Source organism: Stegodyphus dumicola, chromosome X1 (genome assembly GCF_044657685.1).
Source record: "Stegodyphus dumicola isolate Sdum_Otavi_A_Nest chromosome X1, ASM4465768v1".
NCBI lineage: Eukaryota > Metazoa > Arthropoda > Arachnida > Araneae > Eresidae > Stegodyphus > Stegodyphus dumicola.
Genome location: NC_140780.1, coordinates 187,216,251 through 187,236,667, shown reverse-complemented (window position 1 = coordinate 187,236,667; position 20,417 = coordinate 187,216,251). Strand labels below are relative to the sequence as shown.

Here is a 20,417-nt window from a genome sequence, read left to right as displayed (position 1 = left end):
TAGTAAGTTTAGATACGGTCTCACCTCATATAATTTATCAGTATTATCAATTTGACTATTGCCAAATGCAAATTCTGCTTCATATTCCTGTACTGCAAACGTGATATCAATTCTCGTACAACAGGAACAGAAATGTCCTTGTCAAAAGACTAATACATTTTTTTCTTGAGTTAAAGAATGATATCCTGTAAGCAATAATATTCCAATAAATTTTCTCATATAGGCTTCAAATGCAATAAATTCTGGGCATTTTTTTTTTTTCCCCTGATCATATATATTTGTCTGTTCAACGAGAAGAGAGGCACTATTTTTACCTTTTGTTTTGTCTTTTATGATTTCTCTCCCATCTCTTTCTTCATGTTCTTCCTGAGACATAACTAACAGTTCCTTTTTTATCCACTTCAAGATTTCAGTCTTCTGCTTTTTAAACTTTTTAGTATGACTATAACTGCTTTTAGAAAGCTGAAACTTACGTGAATTTCAACTTACCCAGCAGTATCATTTGGTAAAATATCATTATCATTATTTAAAACATTGCCATTCCTTTCTTCTTCGTCACTAGCCACTGCAATTTCTGTGGGAACAACAACAATATCAGTTTCATTCTGGTCATTATTAACATGATAATCATCTCTTTCTTCATCAAAAAATTTTGAACGGCTCCTTCTAATGTAAGATACCTCGTTCTAGGCATTTTTAAACAACCAGAACATCGAAAGGAATGAGTGAAAAAAGGAGATTGACAACCAGTTTCCTGCTGACGTTGCGTCAACGCAACACCTGTTTTCCCTTTCCCAACACAAATATAAACATCTGACTGATGTAATGTTCTGAAAAACAGTGACCTTGACTAAAAATAGATCACTCATAAAGACAGCGATTCTTTCGTTAAATATTTTCAGCAAAAATACCCGGTCGAAACTTTTGCTTAAATTTTGCTTAAAGTATGAGATTAATTATATAAACAAAATGATTATTGAAGGCAAATATTTTTTTACAGATATAATCTTCATAATATTCTCTACACAAAATCATCTGCTGGTATAAAATATCTTAGGTAGTTATATTTTTATACACATTTATTTTGACCGTTGTGTCAATGCAACACCAGCGGCTAATGGGTTAAAGGAAGTGGTTATATGTATTTTGTAAAGTTTGGCAAGTTAAAACAGAAGAGAAACCCACCACATTGAAACAAAATTAGCGAAGCAACAACCCAACCTTGTGTTTGGCATAGATTTCTATGAATTGGCCGTTCCTCACCTCGCAAGACTGAACCGCATTACGAGTTCCTTCGCCCCTTATAACCAGGGTTCATATCGGTTCTTACAAGTGCTTATAAGTCCTTACATTTGAAAATAAAATATAAAGGCCCTTATAGGTGCTTACTTTTTCTTTAAAACCCTTATTTTTTTGTTTTTAGTTCTTATTTTTTGCTTTTAGTGCTTTTTTTTAATCCTTCTTTTTTTTTAATGAACGCACATTTTTTACCCGTACCAAAGCCGAAACTAAATAAACAACTTTTCTTCCTTATATGCAACGTCAGATGGTGAATCATACTCCCGGAAATTGCTTCCCCCCCCCTTTCTCTGCATTAACGTAACCTATGGTGCACGCGAGAGTACAGACAGGTGCACATAGTTCTATTGGTCAAAGAATTGCGAAAACGGTAGAAAATTCTGGTACATTCGGTATTTTTTTCCTCCTACCCAAATACTACACATGTTTGAATTTCTATCAAGATTTTAATAATTTGCATTCTCGTTCCGTGTGATCAGTTCATATTCGTGTTTATTATGATCGTTATGCTTATATTATGAGCATATGCATGAATATTTATAATAATATAGTTGCAGTAACTGGTGAAGTATAGATAAACTTCCAAAAAATGGGTGTGTTTTTACACAGATTAGCTTTCTAAGGAATAATATTCGGAATGGCTTAAATAAAAGGAAAGTAATCGAATAGTCAAAATATTTTTTTTCTTTTTTTTTTTCCCAATACATTATACAGTACAGAGGTTGGGAGGTTCTCCCCTTTCTTCACAAAATCTCTAATATTGAAGCAGCGGACTTTTTTTTTTGTCACTGTCCAATCTGACTTGAATAAGACTAAAAGTTTTTGCGGTCTACCTAACCTAAGCGAAGATTGATTCTATTCCGGAAATTTAACGCAGTCTGTTGAAAATTAGAATCAGAAACACCCAGATTAGTAAGTCTCTTTCTTTTCCTTTATGTAGTTCTTTATTCTCCGAATACCGGCAGCTGTTGATTCCGATTGAGTAATATCACATATGGAAAAATTACGGCGCACGTATTGGGCAATAACGTTTGCGATATTTTGCAGATTTGCATTTTGATGCTCAGTGGGAGATTTGTTTACGAACACTTAAAAGGGTTTTACTGTGCTTGCTAAGCAGAATATTTACATTGGTCTATTCATAAATGCCAAAAGCATTTATTTAGCTGAAAAATCTAAAGAACAGCGGTTACAATCTACCTCCCACTCCCGCTCCCGTTTTTCCAGTTACGCTTGACTATCCTAAATATTCGGCATTTCCGGGTATGCAGGTTAGTTAAGCTTTTACTATTAAAGGAGGAATGACTGCATGAAGCAATTTCCCGTCTTCTAATTTCAGAAAATGTTCGTCTTTTTTACTTAAATTACTTAGCTTGCAATATCTGTTAAGGGAAAACTGTTATACAGTGAAAATTTAGAAAACGTTCAGAATTTTGATTTAAGTTGAATTATTTAAATATTAATATGAGCGGAAAAATAAATTGCATTTATTATTAGATGCCAAGCAAATACAATAAATTTGGTTTATTATTTATTTTCTATATTTTGAACTAAAATCTCATCATTTAATCTTATAATATAGATTAGTTCTGCTAGTTTTTTTTTTCACTCATTGTAAACCAGCTCTGTAAATTGAACTGTTATTTAAAATTTTTTAAAAAAAAAGGTAATTGTTTTCCATGGTTTAGGTAATGCTCCTCCTCTTAATAAATACTGCCTTTCTCATATTTTAAATTACAAGTCTAATTTTTCTTTTAAGGTTATGCAGTTGTGTATAATGTAATTAGATAGGTGCTTATTTTTTCTTTAAAATGTGCTTGAAAAGTGCTTATAGGTGCTTATTTTTCTAACTAAAATGTGGCTACGAACCCTGTATAACCCGGCACGGAGGTTCAACCTCCACCCTCGCACCTTGGAGAAAAAGATGCATCGCCCTTTTTTGTCGTTGACTGTTTTGCTATCTGCCCGTCGCTGAGAGACCCGTACCTCAGCGTATCCAGAGCACTAACCCTCCGGGTTACTAGAGCCTCTCTGCTCTAGGAATTGCCTGACCACTGGGTTGGCCAACAAGTGACCTTTTCAGGGCCTCTAGTGCTACTAGGTTCATAAAATTTATACAACCATGGCCAAGACTGCCTAGGTACAGATCCTAGCCAGTAGCTTCACAGAGTTCTCTATGTCATCCCCTGGGGGGTGGATAGATTTAGTCAAGATCTCAATCAATTTTGAGGGCAAACAGGTGCAGTGGTCGTATTTATACCCTTCTAGTGGAATTATCCAATGCCAATTAAGTTAGATTGAGAGTAATGCGTCTAACAACAGAGAGAATGGTACTGCTGGTAATCCATCTCTAATAACGATGCAAAAAATACGATTCATAGTCTTCAGTTGCGATATGGAGCCCACATAAAAAATTTTGATAGAAAAATAAGCTAATTCTCTCATTATATCAGCAACAATGGCACACAGTTTTTAATGATTTTCGTCTTTCTAATTAATTGGGCGTAAAAGCTCAAGTTCCATCCAATATTTTCATCTATATGCAATTTTAGTCAATTACATGTGGCAAAAAATTTATCATAATTGATCAGAAATCAATAATGCAAGCAAACAAACACATAAAGAGACATTTTTCTTTATATGTATGGATTTTGTAAAACTTACAAATTTTTTATTAACAAACTCTACAATTTGAAAGCGAGCAGTAGCAACACTTTTCAAAATAAAGCATTTTTGTCTCCAACACTTGAGACTGCTGAAACTGGAAAAAAATGAGGCCAAAAATTAGCGCTTTCAGAGTTTTTAATTAATATTTTGTCTGATTAAAGTTCTATAAAGGTGGAAATAATCAAAATGGTTTCCCACAAATTTTTGAAATTGGGAATGATGTATCGGATCAGTCCATAAATTCATGCGCATTAAGAGTATGCGTGGAATTCACTATGACACATTTATTAAAACAATACAATTTTGAACTAGTTGAAACTTTTCATCATTTGACATAACATATTATTCAGTTCATCGCGAACTTTCGTAAATATCGAACGTTGTAGTTACCCATAGAAGATTAATATAGTAATAATAATTAGTTTAGTACCTATAGAAGATGAATATAGGTAATTGGTACAAACATGCTGTGCTACATTTTTTATTCTTGTGTGGTGAATCTACCAGGTGTGCTGCGATAAAAATTAATAGTGTACATGATGAACACACTATTAGTGTAAGGACTGCCCAGAAATGGGTTAAAAAATTTAAAGTTGGAAAAAGCAGCATTGATGATTAATCCCATTCAGGACATTTTGAACTGTTAGAACCAAATCAAACGATTAATTCAGGAGTTAACAACAAAGTTATAGTGAACAACTTTGCTGTCTAAACTCAGAAATCATCAAAAAATGCTCACGATTGGTGAATATCAAGAACATGTTGTTTCATCATGATAACGCTACACCGCATATGGCTTGAACAACGCTGCAAAAAAATTAGTGAATTGAATTGGGAGCTTTTGCCACGTCCTGCTTACTCCCCAGCTATTGTCCCAAGTGATTTTCACTTATTTTGTGCCTTACAATTTTTTTTACTGGGAAAATAATTCTAAACAGGATGTACACAATGTACTTCCAAGTTTTGTTGCATCAAAACCAGTCTTGCTACAGCAATGGTATAAAAAAGCTGCCTGTAAGATGGCAAAACATTGTAGATAACGGAGGAAAATATGTAATTGATTAAAATATTAAATTGTGTCTTTATATTATTTAAAAATTTACCAAACAAATGCATTTGAATTTATGGACTGACTCAATGTTTGACAGTGCTATTTTTATTTCATTGTTTAGCTCTAGAATTTGAAAGCAAGCAATGGCAATAACTTTCAAAATAAAGCAGATTTTCATCTCCAGCTTGTGAGACTGTTGCCACTCAGAAAAATCAGGGCAAAAAGTATCGGTTTTCTGAGTTTTTAATTAATATCTCTGATTTTAGCTACTTTTTTTTTTGGAAAAAGGACGTTGACGTTTTCCAGGACCCAGAAAAGAATCCTAGAAAGTTTGGCGATGATAGCTATAGTAGTGACTGAGTTATCGCATAACTCTGAGACGGATATGCCTTTATCCATTTTTTGCAGCAATTTCACTTTTTGTTTGATGGACATTAAAACATGCTTTCGCTTTGTAGATGATCCTTTGGCAACTCCAGAATTGGAACTCGTTTTGACATTATCGTAAGTTCAAGCTTAATTTTTATGAAATTGCTCTAACAGTCTGCAAAAAATAATAAGCCGGATCCAATTACAAGATTAAGGAACAGCGCAGTCTGCAACATAAATTGAAAGGCCTTGAATCAGTAAATAATCCTTAAAATAATCAGTAAAGATTATTTTAGCTTAGCTTACACCATCTGTTATACATTAAATGCACATGCGTAAAGCATACAAAAAAAAGTTTGTAGCCTTTGAGGTCTGGATTATAGATCATTCTGGATAATGGACGTCCGGATTACGGACTTTGTACTGTATTGCCTTTCAATTTTAAAATTCTATACTAGCATAATATTTTTAATTTTAGAAGAATTGCTGATTTATTTATTTGTGAATATTTTGATAACTAACTTGTTTCTAATCCATAAAATTTGAATTTCAATTGAAATGTTATATTTTTGTGTAAAACTATAACAAGGTTTGTACGGTCCTTAAGAGTCCTTAAAACTCCTTAGTTTTTTTTTTTTTTTTTTTGAATCGATTTTTTGTCTTTAAGTCCTTAAATTTGGCCAAAATCCGCAGAAGGTCCTTAATTTTAATCATCTGAAATTTCTGTCTGTTTTTACAACTGCCATTTTGAGCATTGATTAGCAATTTGGAGGAATATTTTAGGTGATATGCTGACATATATGGTTAGGTTACCTTATGAAGTGATGAATGGATTCATGGGTTATAATTTGTTCCTATTTCTAATATAAACGGTGGGATGATCAAGTTTCGGAGCAAGGCTTTTACTTTTGGGGATTTTAATTCTTTTATTAAACGGTTCTAAATTTGGTATCTTACCAACATTTTGGCAATTTTAAGATCAGTTTCCATAGAAAATTTTTAATTCCCAGATGTAAGAATTTTTCAACGATTTATTTTAAAACATTGTAACATTGATAAATTTCATTAAAATAATGGTTATATATTGAAATTATATTTAAAAAATAACATTAAAATAAAACATTTTTATTTTTCGCTGCCATATTATATAAAATTCTATTTTGGCAACTTATACAATATTTTGAATCTGAAAAATCAACAAAGTATAATGCTATAAAGTACAGTTTACCAAACAGATCTTAGCAAAAGCACAATTAGCTATATAATTAAAAATGTCTCCTTAATTTTTTCATAGCAAATGTTTTTCCCATGTAATTGTCTCAGAATATGCATCAGTTTTCTCTATAAAATTAATTTTGCCCTTTTCCCTCTTCCCCCCCCAAAAAAAAATATTTCTGGCTTTTTGCTGTTACACAATTGGTAGGGATAATTTTTCTTTAGGACTTTAGGCATTGCAGCTTGGAAAGTTTAGAAGGAATCGAAGGCTAGATTTATAGACCCTTGATTCTAGAAGATTAAAAGAAATATGTGAGAAAATGAAAAATGTCTCCATATTATTAGCATGCAATGGATGTATTTTTACCAAAAATTTTGCGATGAATTTCTTATGTTGTAGAGAACTTCTGAAAGAGCAATGAAAACATAATATTTGAATGTTTTACTTCTGATACTAGAATATTTTTCTTAATATTTTTATCTTCCCTTTATTTTCTCTACTTTTCACTAGACGCAAGCATGGAAACCATCAAAAATGCTTCTAATCGTATCACATGGATAGGCGTTTGATAAAAAATAAAAGGATATTTTTTATTAACCCTTTTGTGACAGCGCACCTTTGTTTAAGACGCTCATGCGAGATGGAAGGGAATCAAAGGCTGTCACCGTACAGGACAGAGGTTTTGCACCGAAGCCTAATTTTATAAAAAAAAAAAAAGTTTCACTTCTAGCATCGTAATTTTTGGTATCATTTTAAATTATTACTTGAGCTCTTATATATGTTAAAATTAACACTTAATAACCTTTTTTCTTTATTTTACATAAAAATATACTTAAAAAAATTGCTTATCTTGTAAAATAATTTTTGGAAGCGCTATTCAAATTATTCCAAAGTTTTAATTGGTAAAAATCCAATATAAAATATAAATAAAGTTTAAAATTAATAAAACAACCCAATAAAGACTATTTACAGTAAGAAGTAACAAAATTTAAAATGAAGACTGTGGTGAATCTCAAAGCACTGAGAATTATCACTTTCTAATTCTTAGAAAAAGTATCACTCTCTAACTCTTTAGAAAATGAATCATCACTCTCATCTGTGTTAGTAAATGGTTCATTAACCATACAAGGGTATTCTTCCTCTGAAAAATAACGCCTTCTCGCCGTAATAGAGTGGAGGTGAGGCTTTCCGAAATAAAAAGAGAAGAAACAGAAATATATCTGAAGGCAATACAAAACGTAACAGGACTCCACATAGTAACCCTAAAAGACCATACATAGTAGAGGAAAGGAATAGAATAAAAAAAAGGAATTGGATATAAATCAGACAAGCAAATGTTTATATCAGCACGTAGCAGTTTAAAGAGCCCACTTCTGTTTACGCTTTCTGCTCCACCCTTGCAACAGTTGATGAGTAAAATACCAAAGTCAGGCAGAATATATGAAACTCAAGGTCAGGAACCTAAAACCGTGCTCAATTCAAAAGATGCCATCTAGTGGTCTTCAGAAAAATGTTTCAGCTTAAAATGCGTGTATGCATCACGCGTTCTTGCAATCTATAGTGATGCGTGGATGGGATGCCCGAATGTAAGAGACGTTCTTAGGGAATGCATATGTGGGACACCCATCCTGAAAGGGTTAATAAAGAAATTGAAAACTTAAAATTTAAAAGATCCATCTAGTATGTTTTCATGCATCGTGCATAGAGCTAGAACTAGGCATTTTCCCACCTGATGATATCTTCGTGGATCCTAAATTCTGCTGCCTAATGCCTTTCTAAATTTTGCTTCCAATGCCTGCTCTAAATTCTAAAAGTTTTGCCATGTCTAGATTTTATTGCTCGGTGTGTCACTAAATTCTAAAAATTCTGCGACACCAACTTACCATATATATTTCATATTTTTCTGAATGTTCACATTACCAAAGAAATAAAATTAGCAGCTTTTTCTATACATTTTAAATGCCTTTTTTTTTTTTTTTTTTTTTTTTTTTATAAGAGAAATCCTTAATTAAGTCTGAAAATTCTAAAATGGAAAGGAAACATGTTGAAGAAAGAAACTGAATACATAAAGAAAATTATTCTTCAAAGATATTGTACAGTTATTATTATATAAACTACCCAGTTGTTTATGATTTCAGCCTATACTATAATTTCCTATTTCTGTTTTCTCATATGATAGAGTTACTGAGCCAACTTTAAGTTAAATTATGTAGTCTTTGACCATTAAGTCCACATGCATCATGATGATCTCTTTCTATACATATTAAATGACCATTAGTCCACATTTTTAGTTTGAATTTGACTGTTCTTGTTTAATTACATCACCACGAGCTGCAATTGATTTTGTTAGCATAAGAACATGCCTTTGTGTTCTATGTTCTTTTTAAAAAAGAGGCTTATTTAAACCTCTGTCTGACATTGTAGTTTCTTTCAGACATAATTTGCTTCATGTCTATCAAAGGTTTTAGACTATTTAACTTTTATCAGATCAAGTAAAACCACGTTGGGATCAAGAGAAAAGCAAGTTGGGAGATAAAGCACGAAGAAGCTAGTAAGAACATTGGCTTGTGTATTAAAACAGAGTTCTAGTTGTTAGAAAAGATGTTTAAAGAGAAGGAAGTTGATATAAATGAAGCCAAAATGTTTGGGAAGGCTTCAGATTAAAAAGATGCATAAATCTTTTGTTGTGTGTTGTTGTTACAAAGCATGTTTTGTAGCTTTTAATGTGGAATTTTCCCAATACCATTTAAGAATCAATATCATAAATTACATGCATTTTAAACTGTGAATTATTAAATTGTGATTTTTAATACTGCTTTTTTAGAAAATGTTTTTTTTTTTTTTAATTTAATAGTGGTCATGTAAATCTATAATGACTAAGGGTAACTACCTGATTTAATTATTTGTAACTAACTGCTCGCCTTTAAAAATCATCTCTGCATATTAAAGCGAGTTATTGAATTTCATTAATCCTTACTGTGGTGTAAGATAAACCACAAAAATGTAAAAATTCATGTAAAACTTATTTTTTGCATCTAATGAGACTTAAAATAAAACAAGGCTTATCAGCTCTGGGGCTTTAGTAGCTTATTGGAACCTTAAAGTATATTAATTGGGCTACAACCCATGGAAGTCTAGATGAAACGGTGACACTAACTGTGTCAGACAGAGCCCAACTAACTTTCAAACTTGCCAACCATGCCTACATATGGCCTTTTAGGTTTTTTCCAATCAGCAGGTCTGCAGGCAAGTAGCAGCGGTGATAACATTCAGTCTTCTGTTATGAATCATGCTGATTATGATCTTACTTCTCATTTCAACCTGTGCTGCGTGACATGAAATCTACCTGCTATTTACTAAACCTCTAGACTGAGCAAGCATGTGGCAAAATGAGACATTAAATAAACATAGAGCTAACTGTTCGTAAATGGTAAATAAAATATCACTTACCTTCTTTCAAATATTTCCATCTATTATGAGTGTAAAATATGTAATGCTACTTGATAAATTTCATAAAGTTAATTTTATTTTCAAACTTATTAATAATTATGTAAATTAGTTTATGTTTAATAATAATGCATCCTACTTACGGATCTATTTTATTTTTAGGATGGTGTCACAAATGTGAAGTTCAGGCATAGATAATAATTTTAATTGAATTTATTCTGTTCGCATTTGCTCATAGGTCCTTAATTTTTTTTTAATGGTCCTTAAAAGTACTTAATATCCATGTGCAGAAATGTGTACAAACCCGGTATAATTATTCAACTGTAAGCAGGTTTTTTTTTTTTTTTTGGTTGCATGCATATAAAAATCATGAAATCATAATGTAAAGTTTTATTTCGACATGTCAAAGCACACAAGGGCTATCTGCCTAGGGAAGAGAAGCATTCGTGGAAGGTTTTCTAAGGGAAACTCAGTCATATTTATAATATGCCTTGGGAAACTACAAGAAAAACACCTAAGTAGCCAAACCATTTGTGTGTGCTCAAACTACTAATGTTCTACTAATGTTCAGCATCCGCGTGGGCTAATGTCCACTCGGTCACTGCTGAGGATATGCAAGAGTAAGGGGGGGAAAAAGAAATAGCTGATAATAACTTTCTTTGTCTTTCAGTAAAATAAATGTATAAAACTACATTGTAGGCCCCAATGTGGTTGAAACCTGGTAGTTTAAAATTCTTTGAACAGTCTGTGTCAGCAAACTACTAGTATACAGTGTCTTAACCACTCGGTCACTGCCGAGGATATCCAAGAGTGAAAAAAAGAGAATAATAAGTTTCTTTGCCAGTCAGTAACATAAATACATAAAATTACATTTTAGGCCCACTTTTGACTGACCACTCATAGTTTGTCCCGGTTTAATGTGCTTGGAACAGCGAGACTGCATGGGCGTTTATTTTCCAAGAAAGCGGAATTGCTAGTGTTCTGTGGCTTCAGCAACTAGATTTCCTACTTCGCTTTTGAAACTAGAAATATAATTACCATAATCTCCGCTAGAAGAGATCATAATGTATAACTTTTTTAATGCGTATAATTTGGCTTAATTCTGTGTTTCCTTGTTTATAAACTACAAAAGTTTTTTCAATATCTCGCGATATTGTAAAGGAAAATTTCAATGTATTTTTTCATATCGTTGGTCTAAATTATTGTTCATTAATACCATATTAATTTTCATAATCTGAAAATGAAATAAATGAAATTTTAAGATTGTTTCATAACTATATTAATTATTAGCATAAGCAAATCAAAATTTGGGAGAATATTTTAATTTGTTAATTTAGATTTCATACAGAACAGTCTGGCAGTATTTATTTTCCCCTCTTTATCTCATGGCCTTACAGCAGCCAATAAGACCATTGAATACTGATAGTTTGACTAAGGTTCAAACTCAGAGGAATGAATACACTGGCTGCATGGTTAGTTTCAAGATTTTCCCCATGCATAACATGAATATGATTCATTTTCCCTTATAAAGTTCTCCACAAAGGCATCCCTACCGTTAGGCTTGTGCTTTGCTGTATTCAAATACTAACTCTCATAAAATGATACTAAATCAAGATGGAAGATTTTTAAACAGGATTTTAAATCAGTCTGTTGGAAATCTCTTGCAGTTGCAAATATTTATAAGCAATTAATATTTTAAGTAGCAAAGCTTTTTTTCATATGCTCATTAAGAGCTAAAAATTAGATAAAAAGGAAACCTTAAATTGGCATAAAACTATACTGGTTTTTAGAGCAATCTATACAAATACCTTTTTTTCAGAAGCTAAAAAAAAAAATCTACTAAAATGTGAAGAGTTCTATTTGTACAGCATATATTAGTTAGATTTATAACTACTTACTATTAAAAATATTTTTAAAAAGATAAATTTTAGAAAGTAACAGCAAATTCCATAAGCGAGTGTATAAAGTTATATAATTCAAGTAATTAAAGTATGCAAAAGTGCTTATGATCTCTTTCAAAGCAACCAAAATTTCTGTATAAGAAAAGAACATCATTAAATATCAATAATGAGCATCACTGATAATCATATTTTCAAAGGCAGCCTTTTTGACATGTGAACAGAATTGTCTGAAATTACATATGAATGTCGCATACTTGTTTTCGTAATACGAAGAATGTGACAATTTCTTTTCTGTCCTTTTGCTCATAGTTGGAGCTTCAGATAGGCAGTCACAACATAGAAAAAAGTTTTGCCATTTTGAATTTTCCAAATAATGGAGTACATAAAAAAAGTGCGCGCATTGCGATAGTTGAAATTAATATGCACCAAAAGCAGACTCTTAATTCATCTATTTCCTGATCCATGACAGAATTGCTTCTTACCTCTTTAAGTGCTTCCTAGCAGCAATTTATTATTAGATGGGTGTTCATATTCAGTGTGCTGTTTAACCCCTTGGTGCATTATTGATGCCAAAATTCTTGATAATTTATACAAGCAACGTTATCTAAATTCATTCATGGCTGTCTCCATAGCATTTGATTTTATATCATTCTTTATAAATACAAAATAATTTCATTTGTGCTTAGGTATTAGTAAGCATCAAAATAGCTTTGAAGTATGTTGTGATGATGTCCATGATGATTTGATTAATGCTCAGAGATATAGTAAAATAATTTTCAAATTAACAACATGTCATGCTTTCAGTGTGTTTATGTTATGTGCCAAAATAAGAAATAATCTAAAGTTTGATTTCAATAACTTTTTATTAGATGTTGTGAAACGAATTTTGCTGATTGTACACATGAAGAATATATCTAAAAAAAGTATTTTATTTAAAGCACAAGAAGAAAAAGGGTATGGCAGGGAAACAGTCAGTTATCTTTGGTCAAAGGAAAAAAAACTCCCCTCCTGGCCATCCACATTGTAAAAGAGTGGTCAGATTTTTACCTGTCTGCATGTGGTGCATATATCTGGTCAGACGAAAGTACATTCTTTAGCATTAATTGGTGCATTTTATTATTTGTTAGGCATTATTGTTAACGTTTAACAATTTTTGTACCTGAAACATTAGGCACAGTATTTTTTGATTAATTTCATGAGTTGATTTATTTTGATACTGCTCATTGTTGCACAGTATTTGATTTATGTTGTAAAATAAAACAATAAAATAATTGATTCACCTTTGTTTAATATTGTTTATTTATTATTTAATTTCATTTAATTTTATTGCAAATTGTTAAATTGTATATAAAATTTGATTTTATTTTCTGCTCTTTAATTCTCCTAGTCTGATTTCCATGTCTCATTCCCACTGTAGTGAGTGTCACACATTCATTTGTATAATTCTTTAGAAAACTGAGGGCTTACTGATTTTGCAGAAAATAAACCATTACATCTGTGTCACTATGAATCATCATCCTTCCCATAGGCATATTTCACGAGTGCTGTGTAGGAAGCCTCCTAAAAACTATATAATGATTTTCAAAGCACTGGAAGAGAACTGAAATCTTGAAAATATAAATGTTGTTTCATGAGTTTACACATTCTAATGTGCTTCAAAAAATGTAATACTGAAATTAAATTTTTAAGTAAAAAGTCTCAAATTAAAACAAAACAAAGTTCATTAATATACATACAACTTTTGTGCATTTGCTAAGCTAGCATTTTGTGTTTTGTAAAATGTATCGATGAATGGTAATGTTACATTTTTAATTTTCTGTTTATATAATAATATTATAAAACTTTTTTTTTATTTATTTCTATCCTACAGTGTATTAATTTTGCAGAAATTAAATGCATTTTACTCATACTGTGTGCAAAATGACTACTTTGTCAAGAGGTTAAATGAGCAAATACTCGAAGTTCTGCACTGAATGGTTGTATCTAAAATGGAGTAATAAATCAAGTTATTGGTGTTATTTAAATGCATGAGGTAACAGCTGTTCTTCAAATAGCAGAGATTATGTGTTACAAAATGTGCATCTTAAAAGTGGCAGGTTTGACATTTATGTGTTAAATAGTGTTGAACATCCTTTAAGGATTCCTTGACTCCAAAATTGATTTTAAAATGCTCAGCCTTTAGCAAAATATGTTAATTTTGTTTTATTTCGAATCAGGAATTATATCAATGTTCTTTTAAATTCTTCAGGTCAAATTGATGGCCAGCGAATTACTGTAGCACCAGTATTATTACTTAAACCAAGACCACCACCATTGAGACGAATGTCACCTCCAAGAAGAGTCCCATATGTACCATGGAGACGTTCCCCTCAATACTGGCCTCGTGGAGGTGATAGAAGAAGGCGTGTTAGGTATGTATGCTGCCTTATGTTTTTAACTGTGATATTTTAATATTTTGTATAGCAGGAAAAAAGGAAATTTTCAGTTAATTTGTCTTCTGAAGTTTAAGTTTGACTTGAAACTTGCATTGTGTAGATTTGGAGTGAATTTATCAGCCTGCAAATGTTAATGGATATTTGTGTTTTAAAGCCCTTAAAGATTACTTAGATATGGATAATGCACGGTCGTTTTCTTTTCATGATTCTTAAGCGTTTCGAAATACTATTTTTAAAGTCTGTAGAATTGTGTTTCAGAGGCATTAAAAAAAATCACTGTGTAGAGTAGTGAATTGTCAAATTTCATTGCATTTTATTTGCTGTTCATTTTTGTAGTTTTAAGAAAAATGTAAGGACCTTTTTCCCATGCATTTATGAATTACAGAATTTTTTCATATTCTTTTTTTTGTGTGTTTATAATGACAGTATATGTTTGAAATAAAGTAGTGCATAGTTTGAAAGTTTTTTTTTTTTTTTGCTTTTTATGCATGCAGTGCAAGCACTGACCTGCCTGTATGTTGAAAAAGTTTATTGTGTTTCCCAATTTTATACTCTCATAATAATGCCATTAAAATTTTAGCTATATATTAACTTAATGCTGACTTGTAAATGATTATTAATAATAATTATTGGAGTTCAAATCAGCTTTATATGTAGTTATAGTAGTGAAATTCTGGTAAATGTTAAAAGAAGTGTATTTAACCAGTGTAGACAAATTTCATGTCAGTAAGACTCATATGCTGAAATTTGGGAAAGTTTGAGAGCCACAGCTACTTTTATGACTTGTAAATGATTATTAATAATAATTATTGGAGTTCAAATCAGCTTTATATGTAGTTATAGTAGTGAAATTCTGGTAAATGTTAAAAGAAGTGTATTTAACCAGTGTAGACAAATTTCATGTCAGTAAGACTCATATGCTGAAATTTGGGAAAGTTTGAGAGCCACAGCTACTTTTATGAAAACCTTCCAAGTCCTTATTTATATCAATTTTAATGTAGTGAACATGGAAAGAGATGCTGATCCTAAGCAAACATTCAGTGACACAATTTGCTTTCAGTATGTAAAGGTGCATCCAAGATGACACATTTTTGTGGTGTCTTTTTTTCTCTCTACTTATAGCTTGATGCAGTAAAAAGTACTCTTTTCCCATTTTTAAGTACTCCAATTTTTCTGTGATCTTGAAAATGTTGATCTATCGCAGATTTGTAGTGCTCGTAAAACTTACGGAGCTGTGACATCTAACAGAACACGTGCGGTTAAATATGACATTTCCGAGAAGCAACGTTCTGGTTGTTTTGGTTTAGACAAGAGGGTTTGGAGAAAAACACCATAATGTCTGGAGGCGATGTTCCATCTAACCGAGGAAACAACGTCCTGTCTAGGCAGACCATTTTGAAACGTTGCCAAAAATATTTCATTTGCAGTTGTGTTCCGCATAGAGATCAACCAATCAGGCAAAAGTTCTGCTTCTGAAGGATCATGGATAATTTCCTATATGGAGATGACTAGTTTGATGCCGTGGACAATAGAAATGGAAGACGATTTTATCAAAAAATACAGGGGGGAAAGCTGTATTCGTATGCTATGTTTTTATAACTGTTTAAATAATTTTTAAAATGTTTATATACTGGTTAAATTTATAATCATCTAAATTTCAGAGTAGACTCCTATATGGAGATATAGGACTAGTTTGATGCTGTGGACAATAGAAATGGAAGCCGATTTTATCAAAAAATACGGGGGGGGAAGCTGTATTTGTATGTGCTTTTATAACTGTTTAAATAACTTTTTAAATGTTTATATACTAGTTAAATTTATAATCATGAAAATTTCAGAGTAGACCGTATTTTATGATGTTTTTGTACTTTGATGATTTGTTTGCAAATTTTCCATCACTGAAAGTTCGCGAAATGACTCCTCGTGTACTGATTAGAAATAGTGTCATTGATTTATAATGGAATTTTTTTATTAATTTTAAGGTGAATAATCTTTTAAAACTGTTTATATGCATGTTGCTTCACTTTTTTACTAATTACATACCATTTAAATTGTTTATTGCATAATCAGCAACATAGTGTAAACAAAATAGAAGGTGTATAAAAAGGAAAGCATAGCACATGAGAATACTCATTAAATTTGTATGCTATTATTTTTATGTTATGAATGAAATACTTTTTAGATTATAAATCCTTAAACTTAATTTTTGTTGTAAATACTACATGTTGAAACATTTTTAATTTATGGATTTATTACTATGCATGATGAAAAACCATTTATATATACATTCATTAATATAAATCTTATTCATTATATTAATACTAATAAACATACATCAACAACTTTTAAACCATCGCATCTCTTTCTGTGTATTTGTAAAAATCTGACTTATTAGATGTGTGTTTATATGTATATGTATATATGAATATATAAATGAACCTTGCCAAAAAGTGTATTTGAAGTCACTTCTGATTGACAGCAACTGCATATATCAGTTCTTCACACATTATCCTAACTATGGTGTCCACATTTGAAAAATAATTTATGTGCGTAGACACTAAAGACTGTACGCCTTTTGTTTTGGAGATAATATAATTATATCACACATATGGTGTACATAGTATAAGCTTGTGTTGCATTTTTCTTCTTACATACAGTACGGGTTTGTTGATTTAAAGTGAATAACGACGAAACTTGAGGATGTATCAAAACACAATTTATTAGCCAGTATTATTCAAGACAGCTCCAGTAACACGTTTACATTTGTCGAAGATCTACTTTAAATACACTGGAACAATCAGTGGCACAGTCTTCAGGCTATCGCGGTGAATACAGCTTCAGGCAAAGCACCATAGTACAGCTCCCGACTCTGTTCGGTCGTTCTCGGAACTGTACGTACTCTCGAGGCTCTCCACACCGCGACTGGCAATGCACTCGACGATACACTAGAGTACAGCTCCCGACTCAGTTCGTTCGGTCTTGAAGCTGAACACACGCTTAAGATGAAAACTCAACAATGCACTAACTCGCGATACACTAAGAGACTTTCTCAATGCACTCGACAACCAACTTGGCACTAGTCTACGTGACATTCTGTCACTGACTCGACTTGGCATCCTCTGGCTGACTAGCAACTCGGTGGACTCCCCACATACCAGCAGGGTTTATATAGCTTTTGCCTTGTGTTCGAGAACATTCTATGCTTAACTAGTAATACGTCCCAGAAGGTTCTCCATCCATCTATGGCATAGTGCTAATTTTTTCACCAAATGTAGCAACCCTGCGCTCCCTTGTCATTTTCTGACAGCCCTGCTTTGCGGAGAAGCTATCTTACCGCGCCTGGACATTTCGTAACAATAGGGCATTTAACAGTTATGCATTTATAACATTTGATCACTTAAAACTTACAGTGCACAACTGATTATCACTTTGATGTATGTTTGTTTAAGGAATTATAAGGTACTTTCTCATTATGTGCACCTCCTGATTTCAAAAGTCTGTAAAATTAATGTGTTTTGTGTATATTATCAAGTGTTATACTAGACAGTAAATTGCATATGTTTGAGAGCTTATGTATTCCTGTGCCTTACTTAATCTTCATTTTGCGGAATAGTATCCGCTGGCAGTGAGGATGTAAATACAGCATATAGATCTTTGTCGTAAACGTTCTTTTATTTATTCCATCACCTTTCTCTTACGTTCCATAAATAATAGACAGGTTTAAAATGAAAAAAGTGTATAGATAAAAAAGCTGCGACTGTCATTAGAATTCCCAAAACTTCCAGTTGCCATAAATTTTTCATTGATTTGGATGTCAAATCAACTTCTAAATTATTTTTAACTTGTATCAAGTTCTGTATGATTAAATGTTTGTGGTGTGTGACATGTTTTGTGTTCCACTCACAAACCATCCCAGTCTAGTTCCTACCACTACAAATGATTCAGAAATTCTTCAACCTCTTCCTGTAAGCCATCCACAAGCAAATCTAATTTGTAATTCCTGTACAAAATTGTTTGATAGGATCAATAATAATTTTATTTTTTTATGCTTTTGAATAACGTAATGAAGTTTCTTAGATAACAAGAAATGAATCAAATTACATTTGGACATTGATTAGTTTACTATATAAAAAGCAATGACATAATTACTTTCTTTTGGACATTGAGTAGTTTTAGTTCACCATATTGCATACATATATTTAATTTACATGAGAACTGCAGGTTGCTTCCAAGTTGTAAATTCATATGTTGCCTTCGTATATGACCTCATGTGTGTGGTAAAAGGAAGAAATCTCCTGACATTAATTTTATTCAAGCATTAAGTGCTGAGATGGCTGAGAAATCCCTTTACACTGTACTTAATGTGTGAAGGAAAGTAAGGTATTTTTCATCAAAAGGCTTACATATGTTATTAAAATACAAAATGTGCAGTCATCCTTGTCTTCTCAAGATATGCTTTAGCACCCCTCCCTAATGTTTTATTGGCTGGTGGTAGAAACACTGAACAAACACAATAATTGCTTTCACTATGATGAGGCATTTAGTGGCTTGCATATGGGTTCACAAACACCATATTACTGGGAAAACAATAAAGGATACATAACTGCTCTTTAGTGCATTTTAGCTATTTCTCATTGTCTGCTAGTGTTATTAAGATAAGATTAGAAGCCCCAATATTCACAGCCTGGCAGTGATCTCAGGAGTGTTATGAAGAAGAAATGTTTAAATGCAAATACTTCGATTTTGAGTAGTTGAAAATGCTGTTAATGCATCATTTGAAATATCACCTTTAAAAAGCTGTTGCAAATAAACAAAAGTATTTAAGACTATGCTAGGAATGTAAAGGAACCCACACATTTTGAATCCACAGAATAAAATCAAGTATTGAAAACCAACCTAAGGAGACTTTCAAACTGCACTATGCTTGTGTTATTAAAATCTTTCATAGTGAGTTTCATATTCAAGAACTTTTTTGAGTGGGTAGGAATTAATGGTTTGGATATAATTTTTTAAACATGGTTCTAGTTCTAATACTCTTTATAAAGATGTCTATATGATATTAATACATCCTTTAGTGCAATATAATAATTGAGGGCACATGAATATATCTAATTTAGTTAATTGTATTTCTTTAATTCTTAATTAATAACTTGTTTGGAACTTCTGTTGGATATTGCCCATTGTTCCATAATGATCACCTTGTAACTTATTTTCCCCACTTCCTTCAGGTCACCATATCGTCGTCGTTCTCCTCGTCGTCGTACTCGATCAAGGTCCAATTCAAGATCTTTTGTGCGCCGAAGATATGCACGTCGCTCAACATCTAGTTCTTCTCGTTAAAGCATTTTTCATAAGTATAAACTTTAATTGTATGCCATCCTTTGTAATGAAACTCAATAATTAAATAAAACTTTTTTTCTTTGTATTCTTATACATATTTTTTTAATCTTTCATTAACAATTACACAAAACTTCCAAATATATTTAACAGTACCTAGAATTTTTCTCATCATGCAGAAAAGATTAGGTGATATGTTTGCATGTGTGAACAAGGCATCTCTAAGCACTGAAGTAGTAATTTAAATTGTTTAAAGTACCAAAAATGAGTAGTAGAACACACACTGGCATGTTTTTAATTTCTAGAATAGAAACTTAAGCAATGTATATGTAATGCATACAGGGCTTTTCTCTTTATTACAGTCCAAAGCACTTGGAAATAAAAAAAGAAAGTGATACAATTTTCAAAAGGTACATTCTAATAATCCTTCATACAATCACCTTCCTACAGTTTAGACCTAAACTGATTAAAACTTCTCAGTTGGACTTCTAAATTAGTAACCTTCCTAATCAAAATGTTTGTCATAAAGATTTGTATGTTTTCATATTAGAACATTGTTGGCCATCACATAGTAGTGGGCAAATCATCAATCACTCTGAGCTGTTTTCCCGACCTATTTCATGAATGTATTTTCATGCTTAAAACTTCTAATGTCACAACACAGAAATTAATGTTTGAGCAAGTCAACAGCATCT

General features: G+C 31.9%; 1 protein-coding gene across 2 annotated transcripts in view; it reads left to right on the top strand.

Annotated features, from left to right (window-relative positions):
• LOC118190982 (uncharacterized) overlaps nucleotides 1-19,810 on the top strand; it is a 122,091-nt gene extending 102,281 nt beyond the window's left edge. For both annotated transcript variants that reach the window (XM_035361769.2, XM_035361771.2), the window contains exons 9-10: nucleotides 14,199-14,361; nucleotides 19,614-19,810. In XM_035361769.2, the coding sequence (XP_035217660.1) occupies nucleotides 14,199-14,361; nucleotides 19,614-19,725 (275 nt within the window). In that variant the 3' untranslated portion in view covers nucleotides 19,726-19,810. The remainder of the gene's footprint in view (nucleotides 1-14,198; nucleotides 14,362-19,613) is intronic.
• The last annotated feature ends 607 nt before the right edge of the window (nucleotides 19,811-20,417 follow it).